General features: G+C 38.7%; 1 protein-coding gene across 2 annotated transcripts in view; it reads left to right on the top strand.

The window, feature by feature from the left end:
• Positions 1-21,755, top strand: part of USP9X (ubiquitin specific peptidase 9 X-linked) — a 106,392-nt gene that overhangs the window by 12,530 nt on the left and 72,107 nt on the right. For both annotated transcript variants that reach the window (XM_037376888.1, XM_037376889.1), the window contains exons 2-4: positions 14,073-14,326; positions 15,834-15,979; positions 16,292-16,371. In XM_037376888.1, coding sequence (XP_037232785.1) covers positions 14,231-14,326; positions 15,834-15,979; positions 16,292-16,371 — 322 coding nt within the window. In that variant the 5' untranslated portion in view covers positions 14,073-14,230. The remainder of the gene's footprint in view (positions 1-14,072; positions 14,327-15,833; positions 15,980-16,291; positions 16,372-21,755) is intronic.

Raw genomic sequence — 21,755 nt, 5'->3', positions numbered from 1 at the left:
CTTGTACAGTAGTGGGGGTGCTTAGATTACATGTATTTAAAGCAACCTAGGTATTCCACAAAGTTATTTTTGTCATGATTCAAGAACGTAAAATGCTTCCAACTTAATACTGGGTTAGATGGTGTACCATGCTTTAATTATTTGCAGTTAACCAAGCAATAAGTTGTGTTAATTTTATACTTTGAGGGAAAATGTCTGTAATATATTGGTAATGTCACAGGATATTATGAATATAGACTAATAATTATTAGTTAATCAAACAATTATTTTCTTTAATGTAATATTTAACATAGTTTAGAGAAGCCCTTAAATTCTCCATAGAAAACATGAAGGGAGTCAGAAGGGGTTAGCCTGGTTTTTGCGGGCTAACTTTTAAACTTCATTTGTCTTAACAGAAGCTTTATGGTGTAACTGTGGTAGTGGCATTTGGTACTGCACACTATGGTGATACATCAGGTGCTGTGTATGATTTAACAAAGAATAGCACAGAAGTAAAATGTAGAAATAACATAGTAGTAATACCCATAATTCATTGGCTGGATGGTTCTAGGCAGCATTTCAAGTATTTATAGTGCTGAGTTTTGCAAAGCCTGAAGTGCAGTATACTATAAATAATTTGATGTTTTAAAGCCACGAGTGGAATGAACCTGGAAGATGCCATTATGCTTCCCTTCAAATACTTGACAAAGAATGAATGTAGCGAAAGCCATTCAGCACCGGCCAGTAGACTGGTAGAATGTACGAACCTCATCAGAAATAACAGAAGCCGTGATATATTTATGTATCTCGGGGGAAACCAAGACTAGAGATGCCACTGAATGTAAGCAATGATAATGTGGACATTTGTATGGTTTGGTGGGGTCTTCCAGGGATGGGACGTTGAAGTGTTGCTTCCTTGTGAGCTGTGTTCCCCAGGAAGAATTTAAGTTATGGATAGTATTACATTGTTCTAGTATAGCAGATCAAAGGGAGCATTTTGATTTAAACTTTTTTTCATTGTATTTAATTTTTTTCTGCATTTAATATTATCTGTAATCCTTAGGCAGTTGGACTAGGTAATTCTACTCTGTTCATTGGAGGAGGAGGTGGATACTTTATAGTTTCAGCTCCGTCAATCCTGCCTACAAAATTGTGCTAAAAACTCGGATTTCTTTGTAAGCATTGCAGCACAAGAAGAGCACAACTTCCAAGGAAGTTTCAAAGGTCAGCTGAGCTAGGGTGTAAAGGTTCTTAATAGCTGTAAGGTTTTGAGCCCAGTTCCTGTCAAGAAGTGAGGTATTTTGTGAATGCATTTTGGAATTTACAAAACTCATGTTCTCTACTTAAGGGACCTGATTTAGAAGTTACAGAATCTAACGCAACCTAAAACAATGCTAATAACTTCCTGTATAAGTTGCGGAACTAAAGTTCTGTATGTGTATCAATGGTCAGATAAAAAATGCAAAGTTTTTATGAAGTTAAGAGTCCAAGGTTTTGATCATGAAAGAAGAAAGGAATATCCATTCCTAAAGACAGAATTGAAAGAGCTTCTGAAGTGGTCAAGAAACTGGAGTTTGCAGTTTGGAGGTAAAATCTGTGTAGGTACATCAACATTTTGTTTGTTTTTTGTCTATGTGATGTGAATATTGCTGACTTCTTATGGCAAATCTGAATAAAAATGGGGGAAAAACCCCACAGTCTTTGCTGTGAAACAAGGTAATATCGAAACACAAAATCAGGTAGGCTTAAGCTGTTGGGTAGTATTGATGATGCTTGTCTCAAAAAAATGAAACAAAAGAGACTGACAGTTTTTTATGAACAAAATTTTTGGCCTTGTTTTAATTTGCTTTAGTACTTTAAACATGGGTACTGCTCAACACAGAAATATAAATGTAACAGAGCTTATGTTAGCAGAGTTGTGTAAAAAGTTGTGTGTTAACAAAATCAGATTTGATTTGTTGGTTTTAACATTACCTTGTAGAAGCTAGTAGACTTTTTGGACTGTGTGAACTGACTTTCTTGCTGAGTTCTTGGTTTCAAGAAAACTAGACTTTGGTAAAAAGTGTTTACTGCGCTTTCTCTGGTGTGATAGAACAACCTTTAAGAGCCTTTTACCTGATAGGCTTTTTTGGCTTTGTTTTTTAATACTGAAGACTTACTGGTACTTTCCTGTGCATAGCTGGTAGTAATTTTTTTACACCCTAGTATTACTGATTCTGTTTCAAACCTATTAATCCTGGACCTTCCTCTCCATTTAGTTCTGTATTTTTCCTGTATATTGTATCTGCTGTCTGCTTTAATTTCCAGTGCAAAACTATAACAGTGTCATGGTACTTAGTTCTGCATATGTTGGAAGGTAAAATTCCTAATGCCTTTCAGTGGGAGAATTGCAGTGGATGGAAGTACTACATTTTTACCTGGTGTTCTGGGAATGCATTCAGCATCCTCCCTTCTCACTTGGTACGAAGAACAGTGTTACTGAATATATTACTCTTTATCATTTATGCTTTAAAAGTTCTGTTTTAAGATAGTTTTTGTGTATGGACATAATTTGTAATTGAAAGTGTAGCTATATATAGTTAATGGTATCAGCTGGTTGTCTTAGCTCTGTGTGCTATTTCAAACAGCCAATAAATGTTTTCTTGCATGGCTAGCCAAAGATTTGCAGAACACACATTTTAGATATATTGGTTCTATTCCTGAAGTCTACAACTTAAAAGCTCTTAGCATGAAATTATATCTTACTGTATTTATAACTTTGCATTTCAGAACTGAAAAGGAAATGCTGTGTAGTGTAGAAAATTGTGTACCTCTTTTCAAAAGTTGTTGGGAAAAGGCAGGTCCTCAGTGCTCTTTCTGATTTTGTTGATGTCCTTAATGGGCAATTATTCCTTTATTTCTTTTTTGAAAAGAAAATGTCACTTAATGTAGTTCATATAGTACTTGCTGGCTGGCTTCTTGGTTCGTTCTTTCCTTTGATAGGCCCAAAAGCTGAAGGAAGTAGAAATAGCAGTCTTAAAAGGACATCTTTATTCCCTTATTGCAAGGGAGTAAGATAAATAATGGTTGGAAACCCCAGAGCAACTACGCTGCCTTGGAAGTGGATGGTCTCTGGTGTTCTGTCCTGTGGCCAGTCTTGTAATGGGTTCAGGCACTTGAGTCAGCGTGTTGCACTTGCATTGTGCTGGGGCATCTAATGGGTGTGGAGGGTATCTTTGTCGCTACTTTTTTTTTCTCCTAGATGTAAAAGGCTGTGCTTTACAAGTTTCTTATCAGTTCTTTCACCAAAATGACATGCTTCTGTTAAAAAGATAACAGTCCTGAGATTTATTCTTGCTATAAGCATGTAGTTGTGGTGTACACATGTAGTTGCTTTTCTAGAATAACCATGCTTCTAGCAGTGTTTCCCAATATCTACAGTTTTCTGTATGTCATTTTTTTCTAGGTGAATGACCTGACACTTGGCTATGTTAGTGTGCGTTTTATTGTGCCAAGCTTGTCAGATGATCCATATTACTCTTAACACGTTCTCACTGTTCATCACCCCATTAGTTTGTGTGCCGTGCAAAATTTATTAGTAGTTCTATAGTTTTATCTATGTAGTCGGTAATATTGAATAGTACAGGATTGAGAATTGATACGTGAAGGGCTTGGCTAGGAATGTTGTCCCTGTTAAAATTGTGTTAATAATTCTGGTTTCAGTCAGTGGAGATAATATTGTTAAAAACTGTTTTGTTTACTGTTTAATTAGACGAGCATGTAAAAATGCACTACAGAAATTCAGATAATCTAACATCTTTCACATTTATGATAAAGTATTAAATTTATCTTAGTTATTAGACTGTAGGAAGTTGTATTAGTGGCTGTGAGTTTCACTAAACAGGCTTATGTCCAGAGATGATTTCTTCTCTCCATTCTCCCTACTCCTCCCCTGCTTCCTTTCTGTGCTATTTTCAACTATATCCTGTTTTTCAAGATCTAGTAGATGTTATGTTGTAGATTTCTTGTGATTCTTGTTCATGTTGTAAAGTTACAGTGTAACGGTGGGTTTTAAAGTATATAGTATAGTTTTTCCAATGTAAGTATTGGAAACTTGAGTTTTCTGTGTTGACACTGATGCATCTTTTATGTTTAGCTTCAAAGCAGAAATACTACATAATGTCATGGCAGAAGAGTCTGAGATGTTTAACATTTATTTAATGATTTATGTGGTTGTTGCTGGGATATTTTAAATGTATTAATTATGAATGATAATCATGTGTGTACTAGGAAATGCATATTAGCTAAACAATAAGGATAATCAATTAGAATAAATTTGGAGACCATGTATTAAATGAGTTGCATGAAGAAAAAAAAAATATTTTGGGATACATCATTCTGTTTTGTTAATATATTGCAATATGTTTATCCAAAACAAAATTTTAAGTGCAAGAAAAATGAGGTGGTGTTTTCTACTTGCATTAGTATACAAACGCATATGTTCTCCTGAAATAGCTTTAGAGTCATTCTGCTACGAAATTGAACCTGTTGCTATCACTGTCCACTTGTTTTCTGATCCACTGATAGATATTGTTATAACCAAAAAGAAAACTTTCAGTGCCAGAACAGCAATATGGTTCATGTCTGTCTGCTCTTAGAAAAAATATTGACAAGAATTGTAGGCTGTATTGTGTGCATCCTCAAGCAAAGAAAACATGGAGATGAGTACTGCTGAGTACAAGCTTAGGTGTCTGATCTGTTGTCTCTTCAGACTTTGTAATACATCCCATTCTGTACATTCCCGAAGCTTTTCATTCCCCTTTTATAGTGTGCTTCAGCAGATAGTGCAAGCCATTGATACTCACTATTTCTTCCCTAGTTTTTTGCTATAAAATCCGTGTCTTGCTGAGAAGAGCCTTCATTACTTAAGTGAAATTAAGCCTGTATTTTTTGCTACCCTTAATACTGAGAATGTGTTTCAGTTTTTCCCATTGACTTTTGGGCATTCAATAATAATGCTCTTTGTAGCAAAAGGGCAGAGCAGTCAAGTTGAATATGAAGTAACATTAAAAGTTACTTAGTGCTTTTTAAAATGACGTAAGATTAAATCTTTTAAAGAAGATTAACTTAAAAAAATAGTGTAACATCTTGCAATCGCTAGCATTTGGATTAATGCTTTAAGGAACAAACTTTAAGGGTTCTTAAAGTGTTCTGGACAGTGAACCTTGCTATATAGCTTGGAGAGGTATACTTACTAACATCCATTTTTAGAACTGAGTGAACAGCCTGAAGTGTTTGATATGGCTGTGACCAAACTACAGATTTAATAATCAGAAATAAGGAACTAAGAGTGTTTAATCAGTCTGCGGTGCAAACTTTAGACATTCTGTTTTCTTGAAGTAGTGATGAGTAGACATGATCTAATAGTAGAGTATCAACTGCAAATGTATGTATTCCTTTTAATCTAGAACATTATTTACATGTAAACATTAAACCATGATTTATTCTTCTTACAGTGTTCTACAGCTGCATGTAAAGGACTAAGGTTGCAGTTGACCCTGTAATACCGACTCAGTCCTAATTGGCTGTATTGTCAAGAACGCATTCTTTGGGTTGTAGAAGGGCAGCCTCCTGTATAAACAAACTGTAGTGTAATCGGAAAAAGGTATAGCATTGTGTCGCTTAGCAGCATGAGATTGAATCTAACTGTCTGAAACTAATGTGTACATACTAAAGTTCTAAGATCTGATTTAAAAATTTATTTTAATTTTGAGGTTGTTTCCTGTTGTAGCTTGTTCTTTTAATACAAGTGGAAAGGAAGTCTTGCCTGCTTCTTTGCATGTTCATTGGGAATTCAAGAAAAGGGCTGCATAGTAAGTGGAAGTCATACTTCAGAACATTTAAGGAATTTTTAAAACAGATGTTAACATTTTCCAGATTGTCTTAGGTTGTAGTGGATGCATTTACCAGTGCTTTTTTATTTTATTCACTTGTATTCATTCTGTTCTTGGAAACTCTGGTATGTTTTACTGTCAGGACAAAAATTCTCAACTCCTAGCGTAAACCCCCACATTATCTAGCTGCTTACCAGTGCCTTGAATGTAGTTTCTTAATCGCTGAGAAATGTTTAAAGCAAGAATTTAAATAGTAGAATTGCAGAGGCTGTAAATCTTTTGTCTCTCCTCCTTCTGTCATTGAGATATATGGAATACTATTGAGGATACAGTTTCATGCCAGTTGGGCCAGTGTTAACTCTCACTCAGAGCTCCTGAAGTGAAGGAATGGTCATACTGGGTGAGAAGCCCCGTCTTGCTGAGTGCTCTGTCCATGGCAGTGGCCTGAAATGTATGCCTACAGAAAAGCATGGCAGCAAGGCCACAGCTTACTGGAGGGGATGTGTTTAATTATTTTAACATTTGCTGTGGTTTTGTGTAAGGCATTGACTGCGTGCTTTCTTGGTGCCATATCTTGGCATTCTTCACTATTTACTGTCACATGAGCAAAACACTTCTCCTTTAGAGCAGGAACTGAAATTGACTTTTCTGGCTACCAAAAAGAACCAAGTGTATGACCTGAAGACCTGATCTCTTGTTACGTTATCTGGGAAAAAGCATCGTGTACAACTGGTTACTTAAGGTACATTACCTAACCGTGCAATGCTCCAAGAATTATTGGCAAGTGAGTGACTTTTAGAGAAAGGCAGTTGTTGCTGCTGTCCAGTTCCCTTTCAGGGCCTGACTTTCGTAGATCATTGCCTTGAAGTAAGATAGGCCTTTGAGTAATATAAAGGTTTTCCTGGTTTTTTTGTGTTGTTTTTTTTTTTTTTTTTTAAGTGTTTTGGAAAGTTATTCCATGTGGAAGCATCTCTGCTATGAAGACAGGCTGAAAGAGTTGGGGTTGTTCAGCCTGGAGAAGAGAGGGCTCCAGGGACACCTCACAGCAGCCTCCCAGTGCCTGAAGGGGCTACAGGAAAGCTGGGGAGGGACTTTGTACAAGGGCATGTAGTGACAGGACAAGGGGAGGTGGCTTTAAACTGGAAGAGGGTAGATTTAGATCTTTAGCCGGAGAAGCTAGAGGAGAGACTTTACTTGTGATCACCTGAAAACAGAATGTGAGAACCATAAGCTTAGGCTGCCTGTTACACCTGAAACAGTCAAATGCAGTCAGATTCTGCTCTTCATTAGTATGTCTCAAGTCCAGTTACATGAGAAACCAGTACCATTGTCCAGTATTCTGTTTGGAATCTCGTTCATATTAAGGCTTCAATCTTTGATTGTTCTCAGGATTTTAATTTTCAACCAGACCTCTGCATAAGCTCCCCAGCGCTCTAAAATATGAGCGGAAGACAATAGGGTTGGGGTGTCATACCTTGTAAGTCTATAATACAGATAACATTCATGTTTGTTGCTCAAGGAAGAGGAAACATCATTGCTTAAAACTGTCATTTTCTGCAACATTCCTCTACGGTCACTTCAGCATAGAATGCTGTATAGGTGGTACTTGAAGCTCTGAATACATTTAGAGACTCCTTTGAGACTATATTTATGGGGTTAAGAGTTGTGGTCTTTCTGCTTTGCCCTTGACCCGCTAATAAGCGGTGATGCTTTCTTTTGGAAGTTCACTTTCTGTGCTTTCACTGCTTGCTTAAATTCACGTGAATGGTAGGTGTGGGTGTATCTTGTACAAAGTGAAGTTGCATACTGTTAAATGGATGTAGCTTAGCTACACTTAGTCTCAACACTTAAGCTTTGAAGTTCAAATTAGAAAAATAAAACCTGAAAGAATGGAAGTATGTTTTAGGACATACATCTCTATTTTGTCATGTGATACTGAGGGCAAATAGAATTAAATGTTTGCATGGATGTTCCCAATGTTCCAGAAACTTACACTGCCAACTATCTTAATTTCAGATGTATGATGTGGGAGGATGAGAGAAAAAGGTTACTTGAATTAATCTGTTTTTTAGTGAGAATAGTTTTAGTTCATAACCTTTATAGTTACTCAAAATCTGTCTTGCTGTATCACTTAAAAATTTATTGCTTTGAAATAATGTGTTGGAGCCTGATGCAGTTGACTAAGTCCCATGTTACACTCACTTCTTTATGAGGAGAAGGAATCTAAACTAATTGTCTTTGTAATAGAAACTATTTGAAATAACCTTTTCTCTGTTCCTTATCGGGTATTTTTTAAACATTGACAGACACTTCTTGCTCTACTGAATAGTAGCTTAGTGACAAGTATTTCATTAATCATTGAATACATTTCGATTTTAGTGCATATTATTGTTAATGAGAAAATTGCTGGGACCACCAGTTTTCTATTCTGGTTATTTATGTAATTTCCTTCTTCCTGAAAGACATCTTCCTGCAGCATAGCACAGAGAAGAAAGAAAATGAGAGATATGTGTGGGTGTGTATAGATTGTAGCTACTGAATTAGGTTAGTGTTACGGTTTGGGGGAGGTGTTTCTAGATGAGAAGGTGTTGTGATTGAAATAAAGGAATAGGGTAGAAGATTAGATTCCTAAGTCTAGAATTTTTAGACTAGAATCACAACCTTTCTGGTGAGTCAGTATTTGTTAGGACTTTAAGGCGGCAGTTCTCAGAATCCTATATGAAACAAATTTGTGATATCTTTCAACCTACAATTTATATTGCTGTGGTTAAGCTTTTTTGCAGTAGAGCACTTATGATGAAAAACTACATCTTCTGTGAGGTCCCATTAAGATAGGAACATCATTCAATGTAGAAAAAATACTTTATTTTTTCTTAGTATAGTTGTATGGTTTTTAGAATGCTCTGTTGTTACATGTTGAGTAGACTAGTATCCTGACATACATTGTTGCCATACCAGACGGTAGATTTTTGTGGCATATAGCCTCACTTGTAGATAACCAGAAAACTTAAATAAAGGAAAAATAGGTCTGTGTTGCTAGATAGGGTTTAGATAATGCATATGAATAATGAATTGTCTTTTGAGGTCTGCTACTGTCACCTGGCACTTCTAATTTGCTTTTTTCCTGAGACTCTAAGTAGCTAATTTAGGAGAAAAGGCTGTATATATTGGGGTATTTTAGTTACTTTTGAGATGACCGAGAAACTCAGATGAAAGCTGTTCTAGAGTTCAACTCTATTAAAAATTATATATGTTCCTGGATGCAGGCCGTTTAAATTGTTGCTGTTGTGCTGCCTTTTTATACTCAAAACCAAGGTGTCACAGCATCAGTTCACATTTGTTTATAAATGAATTAATTATAAATAGGTGTAAAGGCTGTTCTTGAGCTACGCCAAAACTGTGTCTTGGTGAGTTTTAACTCTAAAAAAATTAGAAATTGAATAGTCTGAATTAAAGAAGTGATGATGAATTTGAAAATTCATGGTTAGTCAGTTATACAGAGATTAAAGCAGTAGTGTGTTCTTTATGGGCATGCAGTTTGTTTTCTCTGAAACAAATGGTTACAGCAGTGGCTGAAAACAGGACTGGTAAACTACTCCCTTCTAGTACCGTGTAAAATGCATCAATTGGATGATGATTTGTGCTTACAAAAACATGCTTGTATACTCTGTAATTAAAAGGAAAACACCTGAACAAGGGTATTCTTGCTATTTAGAATATGCAGATACTACAAGAAGCAATCAGACTGTTTGAGATGGACTGTTTTTAGTTAGCTGCAACGTAACTGTAAATTACTACTTTTTTTTGTATCTCTGAGGATGTCACACAAATTAGTGGAGAAGTGCTGAACTCACTCTAGAAGTTGGCCTTGTCTTGTTCATCCAGCTTGGCCATGTGCATGTCTCTGGAGTCCCTGAAATAGACTTTTCTGGGATTGTAATTTAAGTAATGTAAATTGAGTATCGTGATTAGGTTCTTAAGTGAGCAGCCATAAAATAAGAGGAAGAAAAAGATATGTTAGTCTTTTATGGAAGTGTTCTGAATTTGCTAGTGTCTACTAAGTTCTGTAGATTTTTGTTACACAGATTTTGTTCTACTCTGTGAGTTTACAAGTTTTTGAATGTTGATTATTTCAGTAGCAGTTTTCCTGTATCTCCTAGTTAAATTATGTCACTTGCCTTAAGAAGAAACCGATTTACAAAAATGCTTTGCCCAGACCCTTGAACTAAGCACAGAGGCAAAATTTGAGTGTAAATCTGCACTAGTGTAAGTCAGTCTCACAGGAGAGCTGCAGTTTTGTCTTGGCCTCCCTGGCTGGCGTTAGGACGAGTGTTCTCTGGCCTTGCAGTATACCAGGTAGTTTTAAGAACTGAAAAATAATCAGTCTTGGTAAGTTTGGGTGTGTTTTTGTTGTTGTTTCTTTTAGTACTCTGAACTGGCTCATTTCATGATAGTTCAGCCAAAAGCATTACAATAAGAAAAGTATGAGATTAGAATCATAGAATCATTTAGGTTGGAAAAGTCCTTTGAAATCATCAAGTCCAGCTGTTAACCCAAAACTGCCAAGTCCACCACTAAACCACATCTATGTGGTTTTCTTAAACACTTCCAGGGATTATGATTCCACCACATCCCTGGGCAGCCTGTTCTACTGCTTGACCACCCTTTCAGTGAAGAAATTTTTCCTAATATCCAATCTAAACCTCCCCTGGCGAAACTTGAGGCAGTTTCCTCTTGTCCTATTGCTTGTTATCTGGGAGAAGAGACTGACACCCACCTGTCTAAAACCTCCTTTCAGGTAGTTGTAGAGAGTGAGAAGGTCGTCCCCCCCCAGGTTTTCTCTCCAGGCAAAACCACCCCAGTTCCCACAGCCGCTCTTCATAAGACTTGTGCTTTAGACCTTTCACCAGCTTTGTTGCCCTTCAGTTTGCTTCAGCACCTCAGTGTCTGTCTTGCAGTGGAGGAGTCCAAAACTAAAGGCAGTATTTGAGGTGTAGCCTCATCGGTGCTGAGTGCAGGGGGACCATCACTCCCCTAGTCCTGCTGGCCACACTGTTTCTCATACAAGCCAGGATGCTATTGACCATCTTGGCCACCGGGGCACACTGCCAGCTCATACTGAGGTGGCTGTTGACCAACACCCTAAGTCCTTATCCACCAGGCAGTTTTCCAGCCACTCTTCCCCGGGCTTGTAGCATTGTGTGGGGTTGTTGCGACCCAAGTGCAGACCTGGCACTTCTCCTTGTTGAACCACATAAATTTGCCTCAGCACATTGGTCCATCCTGTCCACATCCCTCTGCAGAGCCTTCCTACCCTAATGCAGATCAGCATGCTCCCCCAGCTTGGTGTCATCTGCAAACTTACTGAGGGTGCACTCAATCCCCTTGTCCAGACCATTGAAAAGACATTAAACAGGATTGGCCTCAGTACTGAGCCCTAGGGAGCACCACTTGTTACTGGCTGCCAGCTGGATGTAACTCCATTTACTATCACTCTTTGGGTTTGGCCATTGAGGCTGCTTTTTATCCAATATAGAGTACACCTGTCCAAGCCATGAGTAGCCAGTTTCTCCAGGAGAATGCTTTGGGAGACTGTCAAAGGCTTTACTAAGGTCCAGGATGACAACAGCTACAGCCTTTCCCATGTCCACTCAGCAGGTCAGCTTGTAGAAGGAGATCAGATTAGTCAGGCCAAGTTATGTGTCATAAACCTGTGTTCTCTGGGCCTGATCCCCTGATTGTCCTGTATGTGCTGTGTGATGGCACTCAGGATGACCTGCTCCATAACCTTCCACAGCATCAAGGTCAGGCTGACAGGCCTGTAGTTTCCTGGGTGGTCCTTCCTGCCCTTCTTGTAGATGGGTGTCACACCGGCTAACCTCCAATCAACTGGGACCTCCCCAGTTAGCCAGGACTGCTGATAAATGATGGAGAGTGGTTTGGCAAGCTTTTCCGCCAGCTCCCTCAGTACCCTTGAGTGGATCCCATCCGGCCCCATAGACTTGTATGTGTCTAAGTGGAGCAACAGGTCACTAAACCATTTCCTCCTGGACTATGGGGATTTCATTCTGCTTCTAGTCCCAGTCTTCCGGTTTAGAGGGCTGATTACCCTGAGGGTATCTGGTCTTGCTATTAAAGACTGAAGCAAAGAAGGCATTAGGTACCTAAGACTTTTTCTCATCCTTTGTGGCAGCATCCCCCCCCGTGCCCTGCCCACGTCCAATACAGGATGGTATTATCCTTGGCTTTGTTTTGTTTCTAATGTGTTTGTTGCAGTTTGTGTTTGATGATTGAAGCAGCTTGTGTTTGATGTAAGCTATTGTAGAACCACAGCTGCCAGTGGTCACTTCTTTCTGCAGGTTAAGCTAACCTAGATGAGGATTGCTGCTGAAAGGAGCTGTTTCACCCTTTTCCTGCTTCTTTGCTCTCTCAGTCCTTCTAGCACAAGTTTTTGTGTGTGGCCATATTGTGAATCAGACCTGTTAAGGAAGAATGAGAGTGGTTAGGGAAGGTTCATTGTGGTGGTAGTTAGTTTAGGGCTGTTGAAAAGTACAGTGTTAGTTGGCAGAATCTTGATTTATTTAGTTTATGCAAGTACCTAGACCTCTCAGTCAGGTAGTGCAGGGGAACTGACTGCATTGAACTGCAGTAGACTGCAGTGTGTGTATGTATGTGTGTAGATACGTGTGTGTGTGTGTGTATATATGTGTATGGCAAGAGACTTAGTCTTGCTAATACTTTCTGCCTGGTGATCTTTCTAAACATCAATAGAAAACAACTAAATACTCAGGAGGGCATTTAAAAAAGAGCACCAATCAAAATGAGTTAATTTAAAAAAACTGATTTAAAAAATCAGTTTTTTCGTAAAGAAAATTTGGGTTGGTAATGACTTTGTTCTAAACTTAGCAGGCTTACTAAACCCTATGAATATGAATTTGAAGGGTGGGCATGGATGACATTTGGCTGTATTCAAAGAACACAGTTTTGTTCAAAAGTGAACGTTATTTTATTGACAATATTAGAGATCTCTACCTGTGGTGGTGGTGTTAATATTGGAGACGGGGCAGGAGAGGAATAGTGTATGCAGTCCAGATTTTTATTGTATGTGTAATGGCTTGCAAATTTGCACAATTTAGGAAAGGATTTTGAAGTGCCTTGCAGAAAGATAGCAGCACTGAAAATTAATTTAAGACGAGATGTCATAATAAAACACAAATATGCATAGTGTTACAGCAGAAATTTCACACTAACTTGAAGCTTTTGCTGATTGCAGTGCTAAGCTCCTGATTCAAATGAATCTTGCTGAAAGCTCATACAATTCTTTTTACCACCCTAATTGGCTTTTGAAATTTGAGTACTGTTGTTGGTTTATGTGACACTTGGAAGTCTGAGTTGCTCTGGAAAATTACCTTTCATCTTCCCATGGTTATATGTTACCCTGTGGTATAGAGTGGAATTGCTGTTAGAACTTAATGCAACTTTTTATTTAACACAGTGAAGCTAAAACACATAGGGATTATTGAATTGTTGGTATATCATGATTACATGATCAACAAATCTGATGTCAAAATGTTCTTCATAGAATCCTCTAAAATACTTGGTGAGGATGTGGTGGGCTTTGTAGTAGGCTCGAAAGGCCAGTGAACCTAGGCTTTCATAGGCACCTGCTGGAAGAGGGGAATATAGGTCAAATGCCCTGGGTAAAACCTGATGTACTTATAGAAGAGGTTTGCCTGCAGGGTTGCTGTTAGTCTTAGCTGAGGTAGAATTGGTCTTTTAACTCCCTCTGAGGCGTCTGTAGTTAGACAGTATCAGGAGAAGAGTATTGGAAAAGATGACAGATTTGGCTGTTTATGCCCATAACCAAGGTCCATGTAGAAATGACCTGATCAGCACCCTGAATTTAGATTGAAAGTCTACTGTAGCAATTCAGGCACCGCAAAGTCGCAGTAAACAGCTGCATTTTGGATGTGTGTCAGTTTCTTAGTGGTATAGAGGTAATTATCAGTGTAATTTTTGCATAGAATATTAAAATCGTGTTAAATATTTCAGACATAACCTGCTTCTGATGTCAGTTGTACTCAAGAAATCTAAGTTTAAAATAAAAGATTCTTTATAGCAGTGTATTTTTTTTGTAGTGTTCTTTTCCAGATATGGGTTCTTTTGATGTGCGTGTGTCAGTGTAGCATATTGTCTTTTGTCTTTTTTCTCCCCCCCCAGGTTATGCAATGGTCTCTGCAAGATGGCATGTTCTTGAGTTGGAGCTTTTTAAGGGAAGCATATGCTGGTACTTCAACTTTACTAAGTGGACTATAATTTCTTCTCTCACAACAACTACATAAGCAGACAAAATTGCAAAGATCTGCCCTGTGTCGAGTATGACAGCCACGACTCGTGGCTCTCCAGTAGGAGGGAATGATAGCCAGGGCCAGGCTCCTGATGGACAGTCCCAGCCTCCCCTCCAGCAGAATCAGGTATGATATTAACACTCAAGTTGCTTAAAAATAAAGGGGTTAGTTCTTTAGAAATAGTGCTTCTGAATTGAGTTTGTATATTCCTAGAGATGTCTACTTAGCTTTTGTGTGTGTGTCTGCAAGTACAAAAAGATTTTGAGGGATGAAGGCAGTGATGTTGACAAAGAAGGTAACATTAGGGAGCATTGCATTGCAAGAGAGGATCCCTTTTTAGGCAGTGTCAAGCATACGTATTTTGGATAAGAAGCCTTCTTGGAGTAATACCTGAAGCTTCCTTACAACCGCATTGTAGAGTTACCTGCCACAGACTGGTGAAACTACTCTCTGTGGGTTTGGTTTATGCTCAGTTCTGCAAAAGCACTTTTTGGATAAAGTTACGTGCCAGTATCAGTTCTTAAAGGCCAGCTTCATCTAGGTCTCAGTTCATTGTACTAGACTTCCAGAACAACTTAGCATGTTTCTCTTGAACAGGTTATCCTGCTTTCAAAAGACAAGCAAAAACATCATAATGTGATGATTATTTGTTGGGGGGGGGGGGGGGGGGGGGACACCAGAAAAGATGCTTTTAAACAGTGCAGCCAAACCCATTTAAAAGAAAAGCCACAATTTGCCATTGAATTCAGTATGAGGCTGTTGTTTGTTTAATACCGTAAGGTTTAATGGTTTTACTTCCTGAGAATGAATTATTCTTTGGAACATATGTGGTGGGTTAACCCTGGATGCTAGGTAGGTCTCCACCCCATTGCTCGCTAGTATTCAGCCACAAAGCACTGATGTGTTACCAATACCTGTTTGGCCACAAATCCAAAACTCAGCAACATACATGGTGCTGTGAAGAAAATTAACTCCATGCCAACCAGACGTGGTACAACATGTGAGTAATGTTCTTGAAGTTTTGGTCCTCCCTTGTCCTCCTAAACCTTGCTGTTCTGATTTGAGTCTTCATTACTGTCAGTTCATACTATTTCTATATACAAATAAATGTGCATCTACAAAACACATTGTATTTTGCATGATCCACCAAAATGGGCTCAACTAAGAATGTTCTTGGAGATTCGTTAGTAGCCAGCTGTAGTACTGTTACTCATTTTTAGCAAACTTTTTCAGAAAATGTTTTTTGTGATCATTTTTTGTCCGTGCTGTTGCTGAAGTTTTCTCCTTCTAAAATAATCATCTTTTGTGCAGAAGATTTGTAAAAACTGAATATTTTTATGGTCTTTATTTTCATATTCTAGATACGTGGTCTGCTGAAAATAAAAGTATGTTACAAAGAAAACCACTTCCCTCACTGGGAAAGTAGCTTAATTTTTAAACTGTTGAGATAGAAAGTGTATAGCACATTTTTGCTCAATTTTCTTATTAAAAAATCTGAAATCAAATCATTTTGTTATATTTTATGATGACGGGTACTTAAAGTGATTTTTGAAACTTACTATGAGGGAGAATGCCAAAATAAGTGGCATGCAAGTGCAGGCAATATTTAAAGTACTTTCCCTACCAATTTTAGACTTCTTCACCTGATTCTTCCAATGAGAACTCCCCAGCTACCCCGCCTGATGAGCAGGGCCAAGGAGATGCTCCACCCCAGCTTGAAGATGAGGAGCCTGCGTTTCCACATACAGACCTGGCAAAGTTGGATGACATGATCAACAGGTATTTTCAGTTTTTTCAGAGGGTATAGATTTATTTGTGCAAATATCTTGATAGTGGAATCGGGATTCTTGCATCTTTGTTTCACTGTTTTCTGTAATACTTTCTGGGTTAGAGTTGCAAAGAGAAAGAGGTTCAGATTAGAGGGTTGTGGGGTTTTGCGTGGGTTTTTTGTTTTGTTTTTAAATGGAATGCTCATCAGGGCCTTTAAAAATGTATATTCCTACCCTTTATGAAGGGGCAATTATTCTTGATTCTTTTTAAGAAGCGCAACTGAAATACAGGTGGGGGGGGATGTTTTGTTTTTGCATATAGGCCTCGATGGGTTGTTCCTGTATTGCCGAAGGGGGAATTAGAAGTTCTTCTAGAAGCTGCTATCGACCTAAGTAAAAAAGGTAAGCTGAAAAGGTAATTAATGATTATTGGGCCAGTGTGTAAAATCTTTTCCTGTTTTTTTGAACCCCTTGTGGAGGCTGAAAAGTTCTTAATCATTTTTGTTTAAATGTTGGTCCTGAAGACTGTGTCAGAGCAGTATGCAGAACCTTCATAGATCAGAATTTTAGAAAGCCATCAGTGTAGCTGGAGATTAGGTGCCTTAGCATGAGTAGGGAAGTTCAGTAAGCTCACAGCAATAAAAATCTTGTCACTCCTGTCTTGCATGTTTTCTGTATCACTTTGGTATCAGACCTACTGGGCTTGGTCTTTGTAACAGATACTAAAATTCAGTTCTATGTTTTTAAAAATAAGTTACTAATCTAGCTTTCCAAATGTCTTGCCATAATTTTTTGTTCAAATTTAGCACATGCACACTTGTTGAGAATATTGGAGAAAAGTTAGAATTTTAAAGAGACTTAGACTTACAATTCTGAAATATTGCTTGCTGTGTCTGTCTTGCTTGGAAGTAGCAGGGTTCTGTATCAGGACTGTGTTGTATGCCTTTGCTAAATTGTACTAGTCAGATTGACAAGTTTGTTGTGTTCTGGGAAGTTCTGTTCTCCTGGAAAGTCGCTTTGGTTTCCTGTTCTGGTCAGTATTTGTTGCCCCAGTGTTTGAGTAGTACCAGAAGTTTAGATCAAAATTTTTTTCTGGAATTTCTACGCTTACCAGCTAGTTGTGTTTTAAATACAGTGACCTGTTCCTTGATTTTGCATAGCTGGACCAGGGCAACTTAAATTCCCTGTTAATAAAGGCCATTCTTAGGCAGTTGTAAGAATAAAAAGCTAGTTGTGGTCGTGATATTCTGGGTTATCTTGATAGTTTTCTGTAAGTCTTTTTTGCTTTGGAGCACTCTCTGGAGAAACACAAGTTAAGGTGCACCCTTGTGATCCAGAATAGGGTAATGACGTGTTGTTACCAACACTGACCTATCAGCCATAGTTGCAATTCGAATTGGCTGCTTTGCATGTAGCTAGGTCTGGCAGGAATCCTAAGGTGAGTAGGATTTTCAAGTGATTGCATCTGTTCAGGAGCAAAACACATGCCAACTTACAGAAAGAAAATGCAGCCATCTGTCTGTCTGGGCTATTGGAATAGTGCAGTAAAAAAGAAATTCTCTGCTTGTGATTTGTGAGACAGGACATGTATGTACTGCCAGCTGTTAAGTAATTTTTTGGAAAAAAAAACCCCAAACCCCAAACAACCCAAAAAGCTGTCACCTCAATGAAGTAATAAGAGCAGAACGAGATTTTTTTTGGCTGCTCTTAACATCAGTGTACTTCTCCAAAGCTTCAGACTTAGTTGAAAGTTCCCAGACACAGTCTTCTCTTTTTTTTTTTCCTCTTGAAATTGTGAAAACCAGTGGAAATGTATTTGTATGCTTTATGCACTTCAATTTTTATTAAGTTCTTAAAGGCCATTTTCAGAATTGGACATAGTGTTGCTATTTAATTATTCTTCCCCTTGCCCTCTAGATGAATTCCTAGGTGTACATATGCAAGGATTATTGGCTAAGGAGAAAACAAGGAAAGCTGATAAAGTAGTTGTTTAACTACTTTTAATGTTATCTTTACCATTAATCCTAGATGATTTTCTTCTTGTAGTTAGATGATTACTAAGATGGTTCTTTTTTAAATAACTTTCAGTGCTCGAGGAATATGATAGGGTGCTCACTTGGTGTAACTGACACTGGTTTGGTAGCTCAAGACTTGGCAGACACTGTTGAAGAGTTGTGTATATATAGAGAAGTAATATAAATGGTTCTGTTGTGTATCTTTCTTTAACAGGTTAAAAATGTGTTCCATTATCTCAGTAACGGCTAAGACTGGACGATTTTCAACCTGTCTATGGGCATTTTTCTTAATCTTAGGAGTTGGTTCAAAAGAGAACAACTGAAAGGAGAAATAGAAAAATAACCAGCTGTTGAATTACATAAAATTTATATTGCACTGTATAAATAATTTAGATTGTGAAGCAACCTAAAAAGAACCCACTAAATTTTTTTTTTTACCAAGCACCATTTTCTAGTGGTTGGGATTCTTAAGTAGCTTTTATTCCTTGCATTGACAGTGGTCATTGGCATTCTGGAGTGAATCTGTACTAACTGCTGTTTGTGCTGTTTGTGTCTATAAAATCAGAGTGGTTTACATCCTCTTTAAATCTTTTCAGGAATTGAAATTGAATGGGACATAATTGAACAGAATTGAAAGTACTCATAAGAATTAAATGTCATCATTACCACCTTCAAGTGCAAGGAGCAAATTTGACAGAGTAGTATGAATCCTGTCTAGACTGTGATTTGCATTAGTCCTGGCAGATGCATTTATTTATGGGAGATAATCTTTTTATGTGTAGGCATCAATGTATTAGTCTTCATTAAGCAAGCCGTGAGACTATCATTTGATAGTCTGGAGTTACTTGCTAATGAAAGAAAACCTATTTGGAAAGTAGTGTTTAATAGCAGGACTGATGTTCATCTTCACAATAATTATGGAATATTTATAAAGTGTTTTGAGTAATGAGATTTGCTCCAGAAATAAATGTCATAGTGAGTTGGATGCTATAAATTTAAAAGTTAAAAAATTGTTTATTTTAAGGTTTTGGTTTTTTATAGGCCAGAATATTCTCCACTCATTCTCTCAAAATCCTCTCAACAACTCTGCACTGTTCTGTCTTTATTGTGGATTTTATTGCTTCTAATGTTTATGCTCCATTTTTAACATGCTGCCAAAGCTTCCCAATGTGACACATGTAAGGAAGGCAACTTTTACAATTTTTTGCTTATTTAAAGTGAAATGAGATTTCACTGAACAACTTAAACTTTCAACCTTGATCTCAAATCTTTAGTTTTGATGAATTACAAAGGCTTACACAATGGGAAAGAGAGGCAGGCCCTAGAGCCTCGAAAAAAACCCTACAAAAATTTGTGTGTGCAAGCACATGTGCATCCAAAAGCTAGGCAGCCCAATAATGGAAGTTGTTTCCAACATCTTCTTAAGACCATCTCTCTCTGGATGATCCATCTGCATTTCTGTGGGACCACTCTTGAGTTCCTTTCTGAAGCTGTATCTTATGCAGTTCCTTGAAATGGTTATTTTTGCCATCTGTGTAAAGCGAAAACAGCAGATTCGTGTCCTCATGTTCCAAACTTTCTTAGCCAGATATTTGGACTAGAACCAATTCAGTGAAGTGAACTACAGCAGGATCAGTGTAGTGTCTTGGTATAGAACAGGGGTCCTCAGACTTTTTAAACAGGGGGCCGGCGTGCGGATGCAGTGGCAGGCAGTCATCTGCGGCTGCTTGGTTCCCTGCCCCAACCCCCGGCTGGGGGGGGGGGGGGGGGGGGGGCGGGGGGTGTCTGTAAATACCGGGGGCCGGATTGAGGACTCTGGGGGGCCGTATCCAGCCCCTGGGCCATAGTTTGAGGACCCCGGGTATAGAAGGACTACTGATGATTAAGAGTTACTGAAAGTCCGCCAGAGTCTGAGTGCCATGTGTAACCATTGTGCCCATGGGCGAGTGTGGGTTTCCCCGCAGCTTATTACCTGCAGATCACTCTCTGTTCTGCAGGGTTTGAGCCAGCCCTTGCCAAGACGCTGAAAGTTTTCTGTGCTGCAGTTCTTGAGCCTCCAGGTCTGGGGTGGCTTCACTGGCACAGACCTACACTATGCCAGTGTGTGGAGGCAGCTCAGCTCTGTGCTCGCAGCTTCCAAGTTGTGCAACCCAAAGTCCTGTAGAAGAGGAGCTAGGCGATTTTTTTTGCTTGGAGCCGTGGTGTTCCAGTCCTATGCTGTTGAATACCCCTTAGACGTATCAGAGTTTGTTCATATACAGTTGCATCTGGACTGACAAGTTCTGTGGACCCAGAGTGTTTCTGCTCTTGTAGCAGGATAAGCCATGCAGAGTGCGTTAATCTGGCATGTTGAGTGCTTTGAAGCACAGGTGCAGAAATCAAATGGCCCTCTGTTCTTTCTCCAGTCCCTGATTTGCAACTGCCATATACTGTATGTTGCACATCACCTTTTCCTCTCATATTCACTTTTTTCTCACTGCATAATCAGTTTCTCCAACTTTTCTCTATAAATACTTAGCTCAGGGCCGCATGCACATCTCTTGTGTTCTTCCTTATTCTTCTCTGCCCTCAGAATTTGGACAACAGGGAGAAAAATGTCTGCTTGGGGTCTCAGCTGACAGTTCATGATACTGAATCTGATGCAGGCAGTAGATGTCAGATGTCTAGTAATTGCTGTTCTTCTTACTGTCTTTGGATTACTCTTGCTTCCTCTCCCAACTTGCTGTCTTCTAGGACTTCTGTACCCTGCTTCTATGATACTCTGGGCCTTGTAGTCATCTAGCCTTGGTTCCTTCCATAGGTACCATCTGTTGTTCTAGCAGTATACAACACTGTGGGAGAAGGTAGAAAGTGATTGTATATCCAGGAGTCACACAGTTATCTTCTAAGGTTCTGTCTTCCCTCTCTGTACTTCACTGAACTTGGAAAGAAAGGACAACAATGTATTTTGAAACATACTCTGTTTTGGTATTCCTGAACTTGGTTTGAAATGTCTTGCTGACTGGAGCTGGCCAACTAACTGTTGTGGGTAAGATGGTTCAATAAGTACTTGGATGTTTGAGAGATATTTCAATGCAATATACTGATACTCCAAGGAATGTTTAAATCACTTGAGCACCTGCTTTGAGTTTGTATTGAAGAAATAAATTTACTGTTAAATTTGGCTTCAGAAAGGAACTTTTGCCCTAGGTAAAGTTTTCCACGTTGGATGCCTTCCCTGTTGCCTGTTTTTTGTAGGGTGAAGTTGTCAGCTTTACCTCCTTGAGGAGTTAATGTCCTTCGTTTATTGCAAATGCCTAAGTTTTAGGCAGTATCCACCATCTCTCATCTCTTGTCATGTTGTCATTGCTGTAGCTTCTGGCCTTTTGTTACCGGTCTTAGCATTTACTGTATAGTGTAGGGATGTCTGTTATCCAGATGGCAAACTACATAGGGAGATAATGTGGACTTATACTTGGTCACATAGTGTATATCATGTGCCTCGTAGTGATAAAAAGAGGGAACACTGGACTAGTTCAGAAGGAGTTGCTTGAGAGCTGTACCCACTATAAGAGTATAGGCTAGCAAGCCCTGTTACAGTAGCTCAGAAAACCTTTGTGGTATGTGCTAACGTAGGGCAGGTGTTCTGTGACCATTTTGAAAGGAACCTCTGTTGCACAGGTGTTTATGACTATGAGGAACTTTAATTTGATAGTCCAAATAAGTCCTTCCCAAACCAGTGGAAGTTCTTGTCAGGATGTCTCATTAAGGAGTTTGCAGGGGGGTGGGGGT

This window comes from Falco rusticolus, chromosome 2 (genome assembly GCF_015220075.1).
Source record: "Falco rusticolus isolate bFalRus1 chromosome 2, bFalRus1.pri, whole genome shotgun sequence".
In the NCBI taxonomy this organism is placed as follows: domain Eukaryota; kingdom Metazoa; phylum Chordata; class Aves; order Falconiformes; family Falconidae; genus Falco; species Falco rusticolus.
This window is presented reverse-complemented; position numbering and strand designations above follow the sequence as displayed.